This window comes from Salvelinus sp. IW2-2015, linkage group LG26, assembly GCF_002910315.2.
Source record: "Salvelinus sp. IW2-2015 linkage group LG26, ASM291031v2, whole genome shotgun sequence".
NCBI classification, from domain to species: Eukaryota; Metazoa; Chordata; class Actinopteri; order Salmoniformes; family Salmonidae; genus Salvelinus; species Salvelinus sp. IW2-2015.
The window spans coordinates 42,339,746-42,357,105 of record NC_036866.1 but is presented as its reverse complement, the minus strand read 5'-3'; the positions used below and the strand labels follow the sequence as shown (position 1 = coordinate 42,357,105).

Below are 17,360 nucleotides of genomic sequence, written 5' to 3'. Positions count from 1 at the left end.
AAAGACTCTTCCATACACCAAACATGCGCTCCAATACACCTCGCGGATATGAGCTTGGTTGTAGCGTTGTTGCTCAGGTCCTATTGCATGAAGATGGGGGGGGTGAACGAGAAGTTGATCTGTGCATAATCCACTGTCACCAAGCATGATTCCACTATCTTGTCCTCCTTTAGGCTGAGCATACAAAGAGGAGTTTTGGAAAAACCTTGAGTCATGAGTTGTACCTTTCCAATGTGCAACAACGTTGGAGAACTGCAAATTGGGAGTGCACACACACACTTTGTACATTTTTTGAGAACCAGTTTAAGATTCCTATACTGTTTCGCATCTGTTGTAGAGGGACACTTGATGGGAATATGACATCTATCTATATAGCCAATGACTCCAGGTAAGTTCCCATATTCATAGAACTCTACTTTGTTGTTGACTTGGGCTGCAGCATCAGGGGAACTTGATGTATTTGTCTTTCACTTCACATATAGCATTTCAGACTTGTGGACTATTCCGCATACAGTAGGTTCACTTACAGCACACATATCTCCTGTTTCTCGGCTGAAGGTTCCAGATGCCAAAAACCTCAAGGGGATCAATACTTGTTGGGAAGGAGAGATGGGCCTTCCCCTAAGAGTCAGAAAAAAGCCTTGGCTGAATCAAATAAAATGTCAGCTGCATTTTCTTTGTACAAATGGAAATGGTCACAGAAATTTCATCAAAATCATTCAGTGGGTTGCTCCAGTCTATACGCGCTTCTGCCTGGCTGTAATCGGGCCTGTGTGTAGCTGGTGTAGAGAGTCAGACGCAGAACAGCAGATATGAGTAATCAACGTATTTACTCAAGTATTCACAAATACAACACAATATTCCGAGCCCACAATAACGGACCGTATACAAGACAAACAATCACTCACAAACCATGGGGGAACAGAGGGTTAAATAATGAACAAGTAATTTGGGGATTGAAACCAGGTGTTTAAGACAAAACAAATGGAAAATGAAAAGTGGATCAGCGATGGCTAGAAAGCCGGTGACGTCAACCGCCGAACGCCGCCCGAACAAGGAGAGGGACCGACTTCGGCGGAAGTCGTGACACTGGCCTTGGTGGTGCTGTAACGTATACGCTGGGAGTCAGAAAGCAAGTGCAGGTGGTGAGTTAATAGTAAACGGAACACGGCCCACAGAACAATATAACAAACACAAGTAGCGTATAGACATGAAGCACATCGTCAATTGTGTCTGGGGAATGGACCTAAGGAGGTGACAGATATAGGGGAGGTAATCAGTGAAGCGATGGAGTCCATGTGTGCATGATGATGAATGCCAGGTGCACGCAATGATGAATACCAGGACCGGTTGTGTATTATTTACTCTATTTGATTGTAAAACCATTGAATGTATCCCACACTATGAAGTTGTTCTTGCTATTTCAAAGTGTAAAAGGGTCATTCCACGGAATGGGTCCCTGTTGCGTAGTGTAACTTGTTGATTTTTAAACATTTCATTTCATTTTTAAACTGAACAAAAATGTAAACGCAACATGTAAAGTGTTGGTCCCATGTTTCATGGGCTGAAATAAAAGATCCCAGACACTTTCCATACACACAAAAAGCTTATTTCTCCCAAATGTTGTACACACATATGTTTACATCCCTGTTAGTGAGCATTTCTCCTATGCCAAGATAATCCATCCACCTGACAGGAGTGGCATATCAAGAAGCGGATTTTACAGCATGATCATTACACAGGTACACCTTGTGCTGGGGACAATAAAAGGCCACTCTAAAATGTGCAGTTTTGTCACACAACCGAGTCTTGTGAACCTGACGTGCTGGCTGAGGCATGAAAGCCTGACGAGCTGGCTGAGGCATCCTCACTTGCCCCGGGAGTTGCACTCGCACCCGACGTCCCAGACATGAAACAATAACGCCTGGGGAAGGATGGTGACAGGTGTGCATAATAATGAGCAGCCTGGTGACATAGAGCGCCGGAGAGTGAGTATACGTAAGAATGGCGTTGTGAGGGCGAGCGGTTTGCTGATGTCAACGTTGTGAACAGAGTGCCCCATGGTGGCAGTGGGGTTATGGTATGGGCAGGCATAAACTACGGACAATGAACACAATTACATTTTATCGGTGGCAATTTGAATGCACAGAGATACCGTGACGAGGTTCCTGATCCTGTTATTCATCCGCCGCCATCTCGTGATGTTTCAGCATGATAATGCACGACCCCATGTCACAAGGATCTGTACACAATTCCTGGAAGCTGAAAATGTCCCAGTTCTTAGATCGCCTACATACTGACTAGACATGTCTGGTTTTCTGATCCACGCCCCTACCTTATTTTGTAAGGTATCTGTGACCAACAGATGCATATCTGTATTCCCAGTCATGTGAAATGCATAGATTAGGACCTAATGAATGTATTTCAATTGACTGATTTACTCAAATGAAGTGTAACTCTGTAAAATCTTTGAAAAAGTTACATGTTGCGTTTTGTATTTTTGTTCAGTATACATTCTGCCATGAAGAGCACATGTTCAACTTAATAAAAAACATTGTTTTCCCATCTCAAGAGGTTAATTCAAATGTTTTTAACTATAGTAAGTGCCTATTAAGTGCCAAATAAAGTAACAGGGTTGACCATAACAGGTTTGACAATTTCATCTTAAATCAGCCATAAATCCAACTTGACCCACTCTGTTTTCCATCATATAACAACAAACAATTGCCAAAAATAGTAGAACCAGCTTACATTATTTTACATAATGAGTTGACTATTAGAGGTTACATTTTTCTTTTGATTTTGTTTTAGTTTTAATTAATAGTTTCAAAATATTAAAACGAGAGTTCAGGTCACATAACAGGGTTGACATTAAAATGAGGGAACGTTTTTTTTTAACCTTTTTATTAATCACTATTAATCACACGTTAAATAAATAATAGTTGTCAGAAATGACTTTGTCAAATCAACGAAATGACTAGAGCTGTACAATGATAGTGATAACTTGGAGGAGAACGCTTGGAGAAGAGTGCACAGAGGGAAATGTCAAAACGCTGAATTTCATAAATGTCTTTATTCGTATTAAAAAATATATGATTCATTTAATTTTCCAAGTGGTCTATATTAAAGTGCACTTAATTTAATATAACAGCCTTTTAAAATGCAATATTGATGCACAATTTCTATTTAAAATAAAAAAGGACGCAAAAGGACTCATTTCATGGAACAGACCAGAAGATGCCATGACAGTGGCTTACTTTTTCTTTCATATTCTCCAGACTAACTCCATCATCTAATCTTATTCTGATACATTGCTTGGAGCCCAGGTGATGTAACTGGGTTTTCTGAAGGACATATTCATTCTAACAAATGAATGAGATCACATACCCTTTTGATTCAAATCAATTGACATAATTGCAGAAGAGGTGATTTCTTTGAAACCTGCCAGCTAAAAACTGGTGCGCCATTATAGATGTAGTAGTTTATGTCTCCGGAATTTGGGTTGCCACAATATGCAACCCGTGTAAGTTTTTGAAGAGGCTTGTCAGTGTGGAAATGACGCACTCCGGGATGTTTGGAGAGTCCATAAAGGATACTCTCTCGCTAACCAACGTGTTCTCATTGTCGGGATCAAGGCAAGGACAAGACAGCCCATTTGCTGCGGTCTGTGTTGTGTGCTCTGCATTGTGTGATAGTTGTTTGGATAGTGGTCGCAGCCCCGGCTTGGAGACAATTTCACACCAGTGACATCACCTCTGCTCTGCGCATTTACAGTCGGCACAAGCTGGGACAGTCAGAACAGAACTAGCGGTCATCCTCGAGAAAAAGGGAAGCGATAGGACACAGGTGCAGTGAAATAAAACTGGCGGTGCTCTGAGGATGCAGAAGTCACCCGTGGAAGATGCAAACTTCCTCTCCAAATATTTCTTCTGGTAAGGAATGATATGCTTTCTTCATATATGTCGTAAATAAACACTTGAATGGTTTGCCAGAGGCTGTTGCCAGATATGGAGAGCGCATTGGTGAAGGGGGATAGAGTCAGTTTTCCGGCAAGTCAGGTCACAGGAATCGTATTATTTTATAAAGGTTTCAATGTTGACTTTTAGTAGATTCTTCTAAATGCTAAAAACGAAAGTGCAAAAATGCTCCAAGGACAGTTTCTGTGTGTTTTGCTCCGAGATGAAATTCCAGCAGCCCTTTGCGCTCCATCTTTCAATTATGATATTTTTGTATGAAATGAGTCAATGATACTGAACATTTCTCGTCATTTGTCCTGCCCGTTAAATACATATAGAGTGTCAAAACTCATTATGTAACAGATTTAGGATATTTTATTWTTTTATTTTTTTATTTTTTTACAAATTATGCAGCTATCTAAATTGTAGACCTAGGCCTAATTCTCCTGCTACATGCATGCTGCTGATATATTGCTGTATGATTTTGCCACCCTATATGACTGCATGGGCGTTTGGTTAATAAAATGTATGAAAAGTTCTTGAGTAGGCTTATCTGTGGTCAACTTCAGAGGAGATTGGTCTACTGTAGGCACCTCAGAAGTAGGCTATATTCTTTACTTGTTTCCAACCAACCCTCCCATACCCATCCGTTCTGTTGTTTTGCAGGTGGACATCTCCACTGTTGAGGAAGGGCTTCAGAAAGAAGTTGGATTTGACAGATATCTATAAAGCACCATCGTTTGATCTCGCAGACAATCTTTCTGAACGACTAGAAAGGTTTGTATCAGCCAAAGTGTCTCCCTTTTATTAACCTTTAAGGCGTGTTGAACACACCTGTGCATCCTTGGAAGTTACTAAATTCTAAATGACTTTCTTTTTTTATTACACACATGTTCGCACATACTGTACTTTGATTTCCTATTTTAACTACTGTCCAAATTTGATTCCAGCCATTTCAATGATATGGAACACAAACAAAGGTCATGAAGGATCAGCCCCAGGCTATAACAATAGATCAAAATGCTCCTGTTGGTGTTGTTGGTCCCTTTGTTGTTGTCTTGTTGAGTTGAGAGAGTTGAGAATGGATGTTTCTTACTGCCCTTCCGGGCTAAAGTATATTTACTGTTATAACCCCCATTCAATGATCGCAATGATTAGCTAAGGAACTGGAAATTCTAGATGACCCACGCTAACCTAAAATATGGGATGGCCTTTGGTTGGAGGTGGGCAGGCAAACATAAACCTTGGCATGTCCCAAACAAACACACCGGAGACGTGATGGGGCAGGCTGGGCCCTCTCTGTACTGTCCTCTCTTCTCTCAATCTCACTCTATCTTCTCTCAATCTCTATGCACTTTTCCTATTTTTCAATCTCATTCTCTTTCTTTCATACCTCTCACCACTCTCTTTCTCTCTCTAATTCATTCGCTCAATTTCTCCTCTCAATCTCTCTGGCCCTTTCTCTGTCTCTCCCTTTTCCGTGCACTGTATGTCCTTTCTGCTCTGTCCCCGTTCTGTAACGTGTGTAAATGTCACACCTTTGAAAGGATTGTAGAAAGAAAAAAAGGAAGGATCTTAGGCCACCTGTTATATGCCACGCGTGTTTTTGTCCCCGAAACGAAATACACACAACCATGTCCCATGCTGGGCCACTATGGGGTGAGGGTAGGGGCAGTGTCACAGTAAAGTGTGCCAGCGGCCCTCTAAATGGGTGTAAAAGTTGACCTTTGAAAGGGCCAGATGTCTGGAGGGTGTTGAATCTTTTTTAATCTGCCAAATTCTGCTGGTAGCTGCATGGGAATTTGAACTTTACCTTGAATTAACAGGTTGGTAAGGTCCCTCCATCTATCATGTGCAACCACACATTCTCTTACCCTCTCTCTGTCCCTCTCTCTCTTTCATCACCTTTTTTTTCTCTTCTCTCTGCTTTTTTCCCTCCGTCCGCTCTCTTTTTCTCTCTTACCTCTTTTTAATCTCGTTCGTCAAGGTCTCTGCACTCCGTTTAATAAGTCAGCCAAAGTGCCCAGGTTATACACCAGTGCCCTGAACAATGTGCCCCTACTTTACTTTTGCTGTCAGCCAATGTGTGTGTGTTTAAAAAAAAATTGATTCTAACTTCTCTGCTCTGTTTTCCTGGTGTAGAGAATGGGACCGAGAAGTGGCATCGGCCAAGAAGAAGCCTCGGCTCCTGCGGGCGCTCTCCCGTTGTTTCCTCTGGCCTTTTGTGTTCTACGGAATCCTGCTGTACTTTGGGGTGAGTCCATCTCTCCACATAAAGCACAGGTGTCCTGGTTGCAGGTTACGGTTGCAGTTATAAAACAAAATAAATCTGTTTCTCTAGTCTAACTAACCCACATTAGTCAAACTCTATATAAAACCGAATAACAATCTATTTGATCAGGTGTATTGGAGCTTGGCTAGAGCAAAAGCCTGCACACATTGTGGGCTCGCCACAACCGGAGTCGGCCACGATTGTTATAAAGGCCTGCATACTTTATTACTACAATACCAGATGATGAACAACCTTGTATTTAAAATGTGGGTCGCCATTTGGGTCTTATTATAGTGTTATTTTGCCCCTTTTAAATGCATCTGTCTCTCATACAGTATCTCTCATATGAGAATATATCATATATTGTGACAGCAGAGGTGTTATGCCTGTCACGACTTCCGCCGAAGTTGGTGCCTCTCCTTGTTCGGGCGGCGTCCGGCGGTCGACGTCACTGGCTTTCTAATGCGCCACCGATCTATGCTTCTTTTTCCATTTGTTTTGTCTTGATTGTACACACCTGGTTTCCGTTACGTTATAATTTATTCCCCTTTTAACCCTCTGGTTCCCACATGGTTTTGTGCGTGTTTGTTCTTTGTTAAGTGGTCGCTCTTTTGTGTCTAACTGGTATATTTTTCCCTGTATGGAATTCGTTTGTGATTTATTCGAGTAAAGTACGTTTTTACTCAGTTCTGTGTCCTGCGCCTGACTCCGTCCTAACCGCTGCACACGGACACTTGACAATGCCATTGATAGGGTTGTGTGTGCAGTCAATTCCATTTCAATTCAGGAAGGGAATGGACGTTCCAATTCTAGAATAAAAAAACAGGATCATTTGTCAATGGGGAGTTTCAGTTTCTCATTCAACACATGAACTGAGTTCAAATTCACTTTGTGAATTGGAGGGAATTGGAACTGGAATGGAACTGAACTCAACCCAACCTAGGCTAGCTGTTAGCCTGTTCTGTCCTGTACGTGTGTGGTACTTACTAGTGAATTAGCGGCATGACCATAGTATGGAGAAGAAGCACGTTTCACTGCAGTGTGAGTATCCCAGTTTCCTCCGCTCGATGAGGAAGTTTGACGTCAGCAGCAGGTCTTGCGTAACCTGGTGGTGTGAGGTGATCCCCATGGAACCTTCTAGGAATGCCCATCAGTTCAGGGCTTATAGGAGATTAAGAGTAGAGGTATCAAGGTATATCATTAAGATCATGATATCAAAGTGCCACCAAATTCAGTTTTGTAGGGCAACCTTTTCTCCCCGCACCCCTCCCCCATATTGGATACTTTTTTCATTATACAGGCTACTTCAGATTTTCAGGAACACACTGATCATTATAGCATGATAGATATATTTTTTTCTCTCTTTTCTTCCAGGAGGCGTCGAAGACAGTGCAGCCCCAGCTCCTGGGTCGTATCATTGGCTCGTTCGACCCCTTTCATGCCCCGGAGCGGGAGCAGGGCTACTACCTGGCCCTGGGTCTCAGTCTTCTCTTCGTCGCTCGCTTCCTGCTCCTGCAGCCAGCCATCTTTGGACTGCACCACCTGGGCATGCAGATACGCATCGCTCTCTTCAGCCTCATCTATAAGAAGGTGCGTGTGGCGGGGGAAGTGGTGTGTGTGTGTGTGTGTGTGGGGAGGAAGTGGTATGTGTGGGAGGGGGAAGTGGCATGTGTGGGGAGGAAGTGGTGTGTGTGGGAGGAGGAAGTGGTGTGTGTGTGTGAGGAGGAAGTGGTGTGTGTGGGAGGAGGAAGTGGTGTGTGTGGGAGGAGGAAGTGGTGTGTGTGGGAGGGGGAAGTGGTGTGTGTTTGTGTGCATCTGACATGCCACCACCTAGGCATGCATGCAGATCCACATCACCCTCTTCAGTGTAGCCACTCTCTGTTGTGAGGGTCAGCTATGTAGCTGCTACATCCTCTTAGTGCCTCTCCTGTGTCACGTTTTTAACCCTTTGTGTCCGTCCTAACCCCTGACCTTCAACACCCAAGACTCTGAAGCTGTCCAGCCGAGTCCTGGACAAGATCAGCACAGGTCAGCTGGTCAGCCTGATGTCAGCCCACCTCAACAAGCTGGATGAGGTAAGAACCACCCAACTCATCTGCTGTACTAACCCTAACCTCAACAATATGGATGAGAACTAAGGACCCAAATAATTGACTTACACTGAACAAAAGAATAAAAACGCAACGTGACAATTTCAAAGGCTTTACTGAGTTACAGTTCATAACAGGAAATCAGTCAATTTAAATCAATTCATAAATTCCTAATCTATGGATTTCACATGACTGGGAATCCAGATATGCATCTGATGGTCACAGATACCTTTAAAAATAAAGGTAGGGGTGGGGATCAGAGAACTGGTCAGTATCTGGTGTGACCAACATTTGCCTCATGCAGCACGACACATCTCCTTCGCATACTGTAGAGTTGATCAGGCTGTTCATTTTATCCTGTGGAATGTTGTCCCAGTCCTCTTCAATGGATGTGCGAAGTTACTGGATATTGGGTGGAACCGGAACACGCTGTCGTACATGTCGATGCAGAGCATCCCAAACATGCTCAATGGGTGACATGTCTGGAGGTAGGCCATGGTAGAACTGGGAAATGTTCACCTTCCAGGAATTGTGTACAGATCCTTGCGAAATGGGGCCGTGCATTATCATTCTGAAACATGAGATGATGGCGGCGGAAGAATGACACGACAATGGCCCTCAGGATCTCGTCACGGTATCTCTGTGCATTCAAATTGCCATCGATAAAATGCAATTGAGCTTGTTGTCCATAGCTTATGCCTGCCCATACCATAACCCCARCGCCACCATGGGGCATTCTGTAAACAACGTTGACATCTGCAAACCGCTCGCCCCTGTACATCTGTCCTGTACAGTTGAAACCGTGATTCATCTGTGAAGAGCACACTTCTCCAGTGTGCCAGTGGCCATCGAAGGTGAGCATTTGCCCACTGAAGTCGATTACAACGCTGAAGTCAGTCAGGTCAAGACCCTTGTGAATACGACGAGCACGTAGATAAGCTTCCCTGAGACGGTTTCTGGTAGTTTGTGCAGAAATTCTTCGGTTGTGCAAACCAAGTTTCATCAGCTGTCCGTGTGGCTGGTCACAGATGATCCCACAGGTGAAGAAGCCAGATGTGGAGGTCCTGGGCTGGTGTGGTTACAAGGGGTCTGCGGTTGTGAGGCTGGTTGGACGTACTGCCAAATTCTCTAAAATGACGCTGGAGGTGGCTTATGGTAGAGAATTTAACATTAAATTCACTGGCAACAGCTCTGGTGGACATTCCTGCAGTCAGCATGCCAATTGAACGCTTCCTAAAAACTTGAGACATCTGTGGCATTGTGTTGTGTGCCAAAACTGCACATTTTAGAGTGGCCATTATTGTCCCCAGCAAAAGGTGCACCTGTATAATGATCATGCTGTTTAATCAACTTCTTGATATGCCACACCTGTCAGGTGGACGTATTATCTTGGAAAAGGAGAAATGCTCACTTACAGGGATGTAAACCTTTTGTGCGTATGGAACATTTCTGGGATCTTTCATTTCAGCTCATGAAACATGGGACCAACACTTTGCATGTTGTGTTTATACACTGAACAAAAATATAAACATAACATTGTGTCGGTCCCATGTTTCATGAGCTGAAATAAAAGATCCCAGAAATGTTCTATACACACAAGAAGCTTATTTCTCATTTTGAATTTGAATTCAATCACTTTTTGACAGCATCCCTTTTGATTTAAACAAAACTTTCCATACATGTTCACCCATGGAAGAAGTGGTCAGAAAGTGGCTTTTTGGACCTGAATACCAAAAACATTCAGGAGATAAAGGTGCTCAAAGTCGACCCATTTTGCATAACCCACCATGCCATGAGACATCCATGTCTTCGTCACTGTTGAATTTGGTATCACTTAAAAGCTTACAAACAGTATTGTGTTCCTGCATCTCTCTTCATACATTCATGTGTGTTGCAGAGCCTTGGCCTGGCCCACTTTGTGTGGATCACCCCTCTGCAGTGTATCCTGTGTGTGGGTTTGATCTGGGAACTGATAGAGGTGAATGGTTTCTGTGCCCTGGCTGCCCTCACCCTGCTGGGCATTGTACAGGCCTGCCTCTCACAGAAGATGGGGCCTCACAGGTAGGTACTGAACTAACATTCCACCACTAATAAGCAACATTGCATRGTTAAATGCGCATCAATTGACACAAAATAGAAAGAAAAATGTAATCAATATGGTGGGTTACTCACGTTTGATATTGGACACACAGATAACAGAAAGAAACTGATAAATGCTGACAAGTTTTTTTCCCCACTGCCTGGAAAGTCTTCTTCTTCGGTGGAGTTTAACGGCGGTTGGCATCCAAAATATTGCATTAGCGCCACCCAACTGAACTACAATATACATCCATTCAACTTTGGGATACAAAATGGGAAAGGGCAAACGACCTTATTCCACTACTGTAACCCGATCTGACCCTACCCCAGGCCTACGACCAGTGTGGACGGGACACACTCAACACACCCTGTAACTCTTCTGAAGTCAAATCTCGTACCACCAAGTACTTCTCTGCAGCTGCCACCACAACATCTATTTTCTGTGACTTACGTTCCATCTCTGCGGTACAATTGATATCCATTGCTATTGAATGCTAAGAAGCCAACCTTACTGAAACATATATCARTCATTGGCCTATCCTWCTGTTCTGGCACAGATCTGCTATTCACAGGAATCCTCTCAGAATCCCTCACCCTTAATCCACCTTCCTCTGCTTTCTTCACTGCCTCAGCATACAATATCTTCTGCACTACTCTGACCCTGGCCACCTCAACCTGCCTCTCTCGAACCGGACACCTCTGATCCCCAGCAACATGGGCACCCCTACAGTTGACAACTGTTCCCACCAAAACCACCACCTTCCTCTGTCCCGCGTCCTCCTGCACACTTCCCACATCTTGGAATCTCCCTCCTACACACTGCTGTGACATGCCCATGAACGTGACACCTATAACACCACAGTGTATTCGGCACAAAAACGTTTTTTACCCAGGAATAAATCTTGTTAATTAATACGCAGACCCATCAAGTTTGGATGTTTATGCCTAGCCATCTCTCTGAACTTGGAAATTCATTTTATAATCTGGTGTGTGTACGTGCGTGTCTTATTCTGTGTTTGTGTGTGTGTTTGTGTGTGTGTGTGTGGGGGGGGGGGTCCTATAATCAGGCAGAAAAGAGCAGGGATGATCAGTCGTCGCCTGGCTCTGACCTCAGAGATCGTAGAGAACATCCACTCAGTGAAGGCCTACGGCTGGGAGGAGGTGATGGAGACCATCATCAAGAACATCAGACAGTAAGACACACACACAAAACCCTCCATAACCTAACTACAACCTAYTACTGTACATCAGGGGTGTCATACTCCACGGCGGCCGAGAGTCTGCAGGTTTTTTTTGTCCTTTCAATTAAGGCCTAGACAACCAGGTGAGGAGAGTTCCTTACTAGTTAGTGACATTAATTCATCAATCGAATACAAGGGTTTTAGAAAACTTGCAGACACGTGGCCCTCTGTGGAATGAGTTTGACACGTGCTGTACATCAACAGAGCCAAGTGACCTAACGAGCAATTTGTAAGGCAATTCAGCAAACATGACTCCATTGGCCCCATGTTGATATTCAGTGGGCAAGGTGGGCACTGGCTAGCTCACACCAGCCCGACACAGGCTATCCAACAACAAGCCCAACACAGGCTAGCCCACACCAATCCCACACCAGCCCAACACGGGCCAGCCCACACCAAGCCCAGCACGGGCTAGCCCACACCAAGCCCAGCACACGGCAGCCCAACCACCAAGCCCAGCACAGGCTAGCCCACACCAAGCAGCACAGGCTAGCCCAACAAGCCCAGACACTGGGCCACACGCCCCAAGGCTGCCCAACCATCAACCCCACACAGTGCCCACACCAAGCCCAGCATGGGCATCCTACATGGTGCCACAGTATTAGCTGCATGGGCTCACATTGTGTCACTTTACAATAAATGTCGAGGGTCTTATTCTGGTGACATGATGGTCGATGCTTGACTGCCGTTTGACAAATAAAATAATGTAGCTCTTTTGTCCATAATAATCTCATTATATAGATTCTACCCACACTGTATCTGCGAGATGTTGACTAAAGGGCAGTGCCAATACCAAAGTGGGCACACGCTATATAACCAGTGGTGATTTTAGAATGTAAATCGTGGTGGGGCAAACGGCAAAAACAAATGCCAGTAAAGCCACTAAAAACAAAAACACAACACAATATTAAACAATACATTAATGCACTATAACGGTGACAAAACGGTGCCCACAAACTGTTAGGGCCTACGTAAAGCTGTTCCAACAGCAGAGCTTTCTTTTCAGCAACATGGAGTGAATCCTTACCACCATTAAACTGGTATCAGCGGAGCGAAACAGTTCATCTGGCAGGTAAACAGTTCATTCAGCATTTACTGGCTTTTAAAAACATAGCTGATTTGGCTGACTTGCTTTAACAAACGTGGTTTCTACTTACAAATGAGATGTACAAACTATGGCATAAGGGAGCGATGAGCGGATAAGAGGCCATAACGACTTTCGATTAAGACATTAATGAGCAAGCTAAGACGGACTTCGTCAATATTCAGTTGAAGTCGGGAAGTTTACATACACCTTAGCCAAATACATTCAAACTATTAAACTTTTACCTTACAATTATTTTTTAGCTTTTATTTCTTTCATCACAGTGGGTAGTGGGTCAGAAGTTTACATACAGTCGTGGCCAAAAGTTTTGAGAATGACACAAATATTATTTTCATAAAGTCTGCTGCCTCAGTTTGTATGATGGCAATGTGCATATACTCCAGAATGTTATGAAGAGTGATCAGAGGAATTGCAATTAATTGCAAAGTCCTCTCTTTGCCATGAAATGAACGAATCCCAAAAACACATTTCCACTGCATTTCAGCCCTGCCACAAAAGGACCAACTGACACATGTCGGTGATTCCTCGTTAACACAGGTGTGAGTGTTGCGAGGACAAGGCTGGAGATCACTCTGTCATGCTGATTGAGTCGAATAACAGACTGGAAGCTTCAAAAGGAGGGTGGTGCTTGGAATCATTGTTCTTCCTCTGTCTGGATTTGGAAATCCGAGTTGGATGTCCATTCAAAATGTATTTTCCCAGTCAGAGCTCGTTGCTTTACGCAGTTTCCCAGTTTCTTGAACTTACCTGACAGTCTGAGACTTTCCCAGTTCCGAGTTTCCAGTTGTTTTGAACGTGAGAAGTCATGGTCGGCTTAACAACATGGCCACTGTTATTGAACCTTTTCTGGACCCAAGGTGTTGCGTATGAATTTATCCTTTTAAGCTGCGGAAAATATACCTTTAAAAAGTCAGGATCGACTCTGTAGAGACGAGAGCAGGTACCAGGGAAGTGAATTTAATGAAAATGGACATGGAAACACGTACAGGACAGCATCTTGGACCACATGACAACATTAATGACGACCACAGGGAACAAACAGGGGGCAGCAGGACAGGTTTAGACAGGGCAATCAACAAAGGAAGGAGTCCAGGTGAGTCCAAATGAGCGCTGCCTGACGTAATTACGGTGACAGGTGATGCGTAATGAAGGGGCAGCCTTGGCACTCTCGAGCGGCCGGAAGAGGAAAGACGCGGAGGCAGCGCGTGACATAAACCCAGACTTGGACCACACATCACAAAAAAGGGATTGATTTGTAACGCTTGCAGTTAGCCACTGACTCCTTCCAAACCACTCGTTGTTGAATTTGCGATTTCTAACTTGTTGTGTAATGTTTATGTCCAATGGCCGATGAGCATCGATACGTTTTAATATGACAAGGGTTGAAAAGGATTTGCCAGTAGATGTCACGTTGTATAATGATCGGAAACAAGCGCAGGAACACATAATAGTTTTTTTTTTTTTTTTTTATCCACCCAAACAAAAGAGCGAGGTGTAAACCTCTAAATAATAAACGGGACGAGACCGTAAACCAAGTGCACAGTAACACATAGCATGGAAGCCTATACAACAGCACAGGTGCTCACAAGACCAACGGACATTGTGTAGTCTAGTCAATCCTTSAGTCAATTGCCGATGTTCAATGTTTAATCCCTGTCTGATTTGGGTGAATTGGGCCTAAATGCATAATTGGATTCCCCTGTTGATGTTTGTCCACCTATTGACGCCTCTGCGTCAAGACCTTGGCTTCCTTGTCTAGTCCAAATTTGGCGTAAACTGTTTTTTCAATGATAAAACCGAACAAATAAAATGAATCCCCCCCACCTCTTACAGGGATGAGATGTCATTGACGAGGAAGATTGGTTCTCTGCGTTACTTCTACAGCGCCTCRTACTTCTTCTCTGCCATCCTGGTCATTGTGTCAGCCATTGTGCCACACGCCCTCAGCAAGGTACTTTTRCCACTGGCCTTTATATATTTATATACATTTTAATTGACTTGCGATGTTTTTTATGTGGTGAGTATTTGTATTGTTTGTTTTTTACTATGACAAAGTACGACCAATGAATTTCCCCTTGGTGATTAATAAAGGACATTTTCTTATCTGTTTTACTTCAAAACATAGGAGTGCACCATTTTCACATACACTGCATTCGGAAAGAATTCCCACATTTTGTTAGATTAATAAAGCCTTGTTCTAAAATGGATTAAAATGTTTTATCAATCTACACACAATACCCCATAATGACAAAGCAAAAACTGGTTTAACATTTATTTTGCAAAAAAATAAATAAAACAAAAGACCCTTTAACTCAGTACTTTGTTGAAGTACCTTTGGCAGCGATTACAGCCTTGAGTCTTCTTGGGTTGGCACACCTGCATTTGGGGATTTTCTCCCATTCATCTCTGCAGATCCTCTCAAGCTCAGTCAGGTTGGATGGGGAGCGTCCACTCAAGGACATTCAGAGACTTGTCCCGAAGCCACTCTTGCGTTGTCTTGGCTATGTGCTTAGGGTCGTTGTCCTGTTGGAAGGTTAACCTTCGCCCCAGTTCCTGAGTGCTCTGGAGCAGGTTTTCATCAAGGATCTCTCTGTAGGGCTTCCCAAGTGGCGCAGGGGTCTAAAGCACTGCATCACAGTGCTTGAGGCATCACTACAGAACCGGGTTCGATCCCGGGCTGTCACATAGCCGGCCGCGACCAGGAGGCCCATGAGACGACGCACAATTGGCCCAGCGCCGTCCGAGTTAGGGGAGGGTTTGGCAGCCGGGATGTCCTTGTCCCATCACACTCTAGCGACTCCTGTGGCGGGCCGGGCGCATGCACGCTGACACAGTCGCCAGTTGTATGGTGTTTCCTCCGACACATTGGTGCGGCTGGCTTCCGGTTAAGTGAGCAGTATGTCAAGAAACAGAGCGGCTAGGCAGGGTTGTGTTTCGCAGGACGCATGGGCTCTCGACTCTCGCCTCTCCCGAGTCCGTACGGGAGATGCAGCGATGGGGCAAGACAGTAACTACCAATTTGGGAGAAAAAGGGTAAAATAATAATGAGTGTAAATAATAATTTTTTAAAAGTATCTCTCTGTACTTTGCTCCGTTCATCTTTGCCTCGATTCTGACTAGTCTCCCAGTCTCTGCCGCTGAAAAACATCCTCACAGCATAATGCGGCCACCACCATGCTTCACCGAAGGGATGGTGCCAGGTTTCCTCCAGACGTGACACTTGGCATTCAGGCCAAAAAGTTCAATTTTGTTTTKATCAGACCAGAGAATCTTGGTTCTCGTGGTCTGAATCCTTTAGGTGCCTTTTGGCAAACTCCAAGCGGGCTGTCATGTGCCTTCTACTATGGAGTGGCTTCCGTCTGACCACTCTACCATAAAGGCCTGATTGGTGTTTGTGTTCTTTGGGACCTTCAAAAGCTGCAGATATTTTTTTGGTACTTCCGCAGGTATGTGGCTCGAACAGTCCTGTCTCGGAGCTCTACGGATATTCCTTCACCTTATGGCTTGTTTTGTTCTCTGACTGCACTGTCAACTGTGGGACGTTATCGTAGACAGGTGTGTGGCATTTCCACAATCATGTCAAGTCAATTTGAATTTTACCACAGGTGAACTCCAAGTGATAGAAACAGCTCAAGGAGGATATGAAAACGAGGATGCACTGAGCTCAATTTCGAGTCTCATAGCAAAGTGTCTGAATACTTACAGTTCCAGTCAAAAGTTTGGATACCTACTCATTCAATGTTTTTTCTTTATTTTTACTATTTTCTACATTTAAGAATAATAGTGACGACATCACGATATAAATATACAAATGGTATCTATGTTAACCAAAAATGTTAAACCATCTAAATATATTTTAGCACCCTTTGCATGTGATGGCAAGCTTTGCACACTCTTTGCATTCCTAGGATATAGCTGAAGCACTTGTCGCTGCTTTCCTTCACTCTGCGATAAAACTTATCCCAAATATCTTAATCACCAAACCTCAACCCAATTTGTGGAGGCCAGGTCATCTGTTGTAGCACGTTCATCACTCTCCTTCTTGGTCAAATACCCTTTGGTTGGTTCCAACTTCTTCATTTATAGAATGATGGAGCCACAGTGCTCTTGGGGAGCATTCATGCCGCAGGTATTTTTTTGGTCCCTTCCGCAGATCTGTGCTCGACACAGATCTTGTCTTCTGAGCTTATGGACAATTCTTCGACTCCTGGCTTGGGTTGTTTGCCTGCTGACATGCACTGTCAACTTTGGGACGCTTATATCAGACAGGTGTGTGCCTTTCCAAATATGTGTCAATCAATGATTCCCACAGGTGGATCCTAATAGTTGTAAAAACATTTCAAGATGATCAATGGAAACAGGATGGACTGAGCTCACATTTTCGCAGTCTCATAGCAAATGGTTGAAAAAAATGGGTCCCAATGGGTCTCTGAATACTTATGTATAATAAGGTCATTTCTGGGGTTTTGTGCCCCAATAAATCAAAAACTGTTTTCGCTTGCTATTATGGGGATGTGTGGTAGATTTGATGAGGAAAGCTTTTTAGACCAAGGCTGTAACATAATAACGTGGGAAAAGTCAAGGGGTTGAATACATGCCGATGCACTGTATGTAACT

General features: G+C 43.9%; 1 protein-coding gene across 1 annotated transcript in view; it reads left to right on the top strand.

The window, feature by feature from the left end:
• Positions 1–3,618: 3,618 nt before the first annotated feature.
• Positions 3,619–17,360, top strand: part of cftr (CF transmembrane conductance regulator) — a 43,615-nt gene continuing 29,873 nt past the window's right edge. Inside the window, 8 exon segments of the mRNA XM_070435309.1 lie at positions 3,619–3,932; positions 4,623–4,733; positions 6,099–6,210; positions 7,603–7,818; positions 8,214–8,303; positions 10,216–10,379; positions 11,465–11,590; positions 14,577–14,694. Coding sequence (XP_070291410.1) covers positions 3,880–3,932; positions 4,623–4,733; positions 6,099–6,210; positions 7,603–7,818; positions 8,214–8,303; positions 10,216–10,379; positions 11,465–11,590; positions 14,577–14,694 — 990 coding nt within the window. The 5' untranslated portion in view covers positions 3,619–3,879.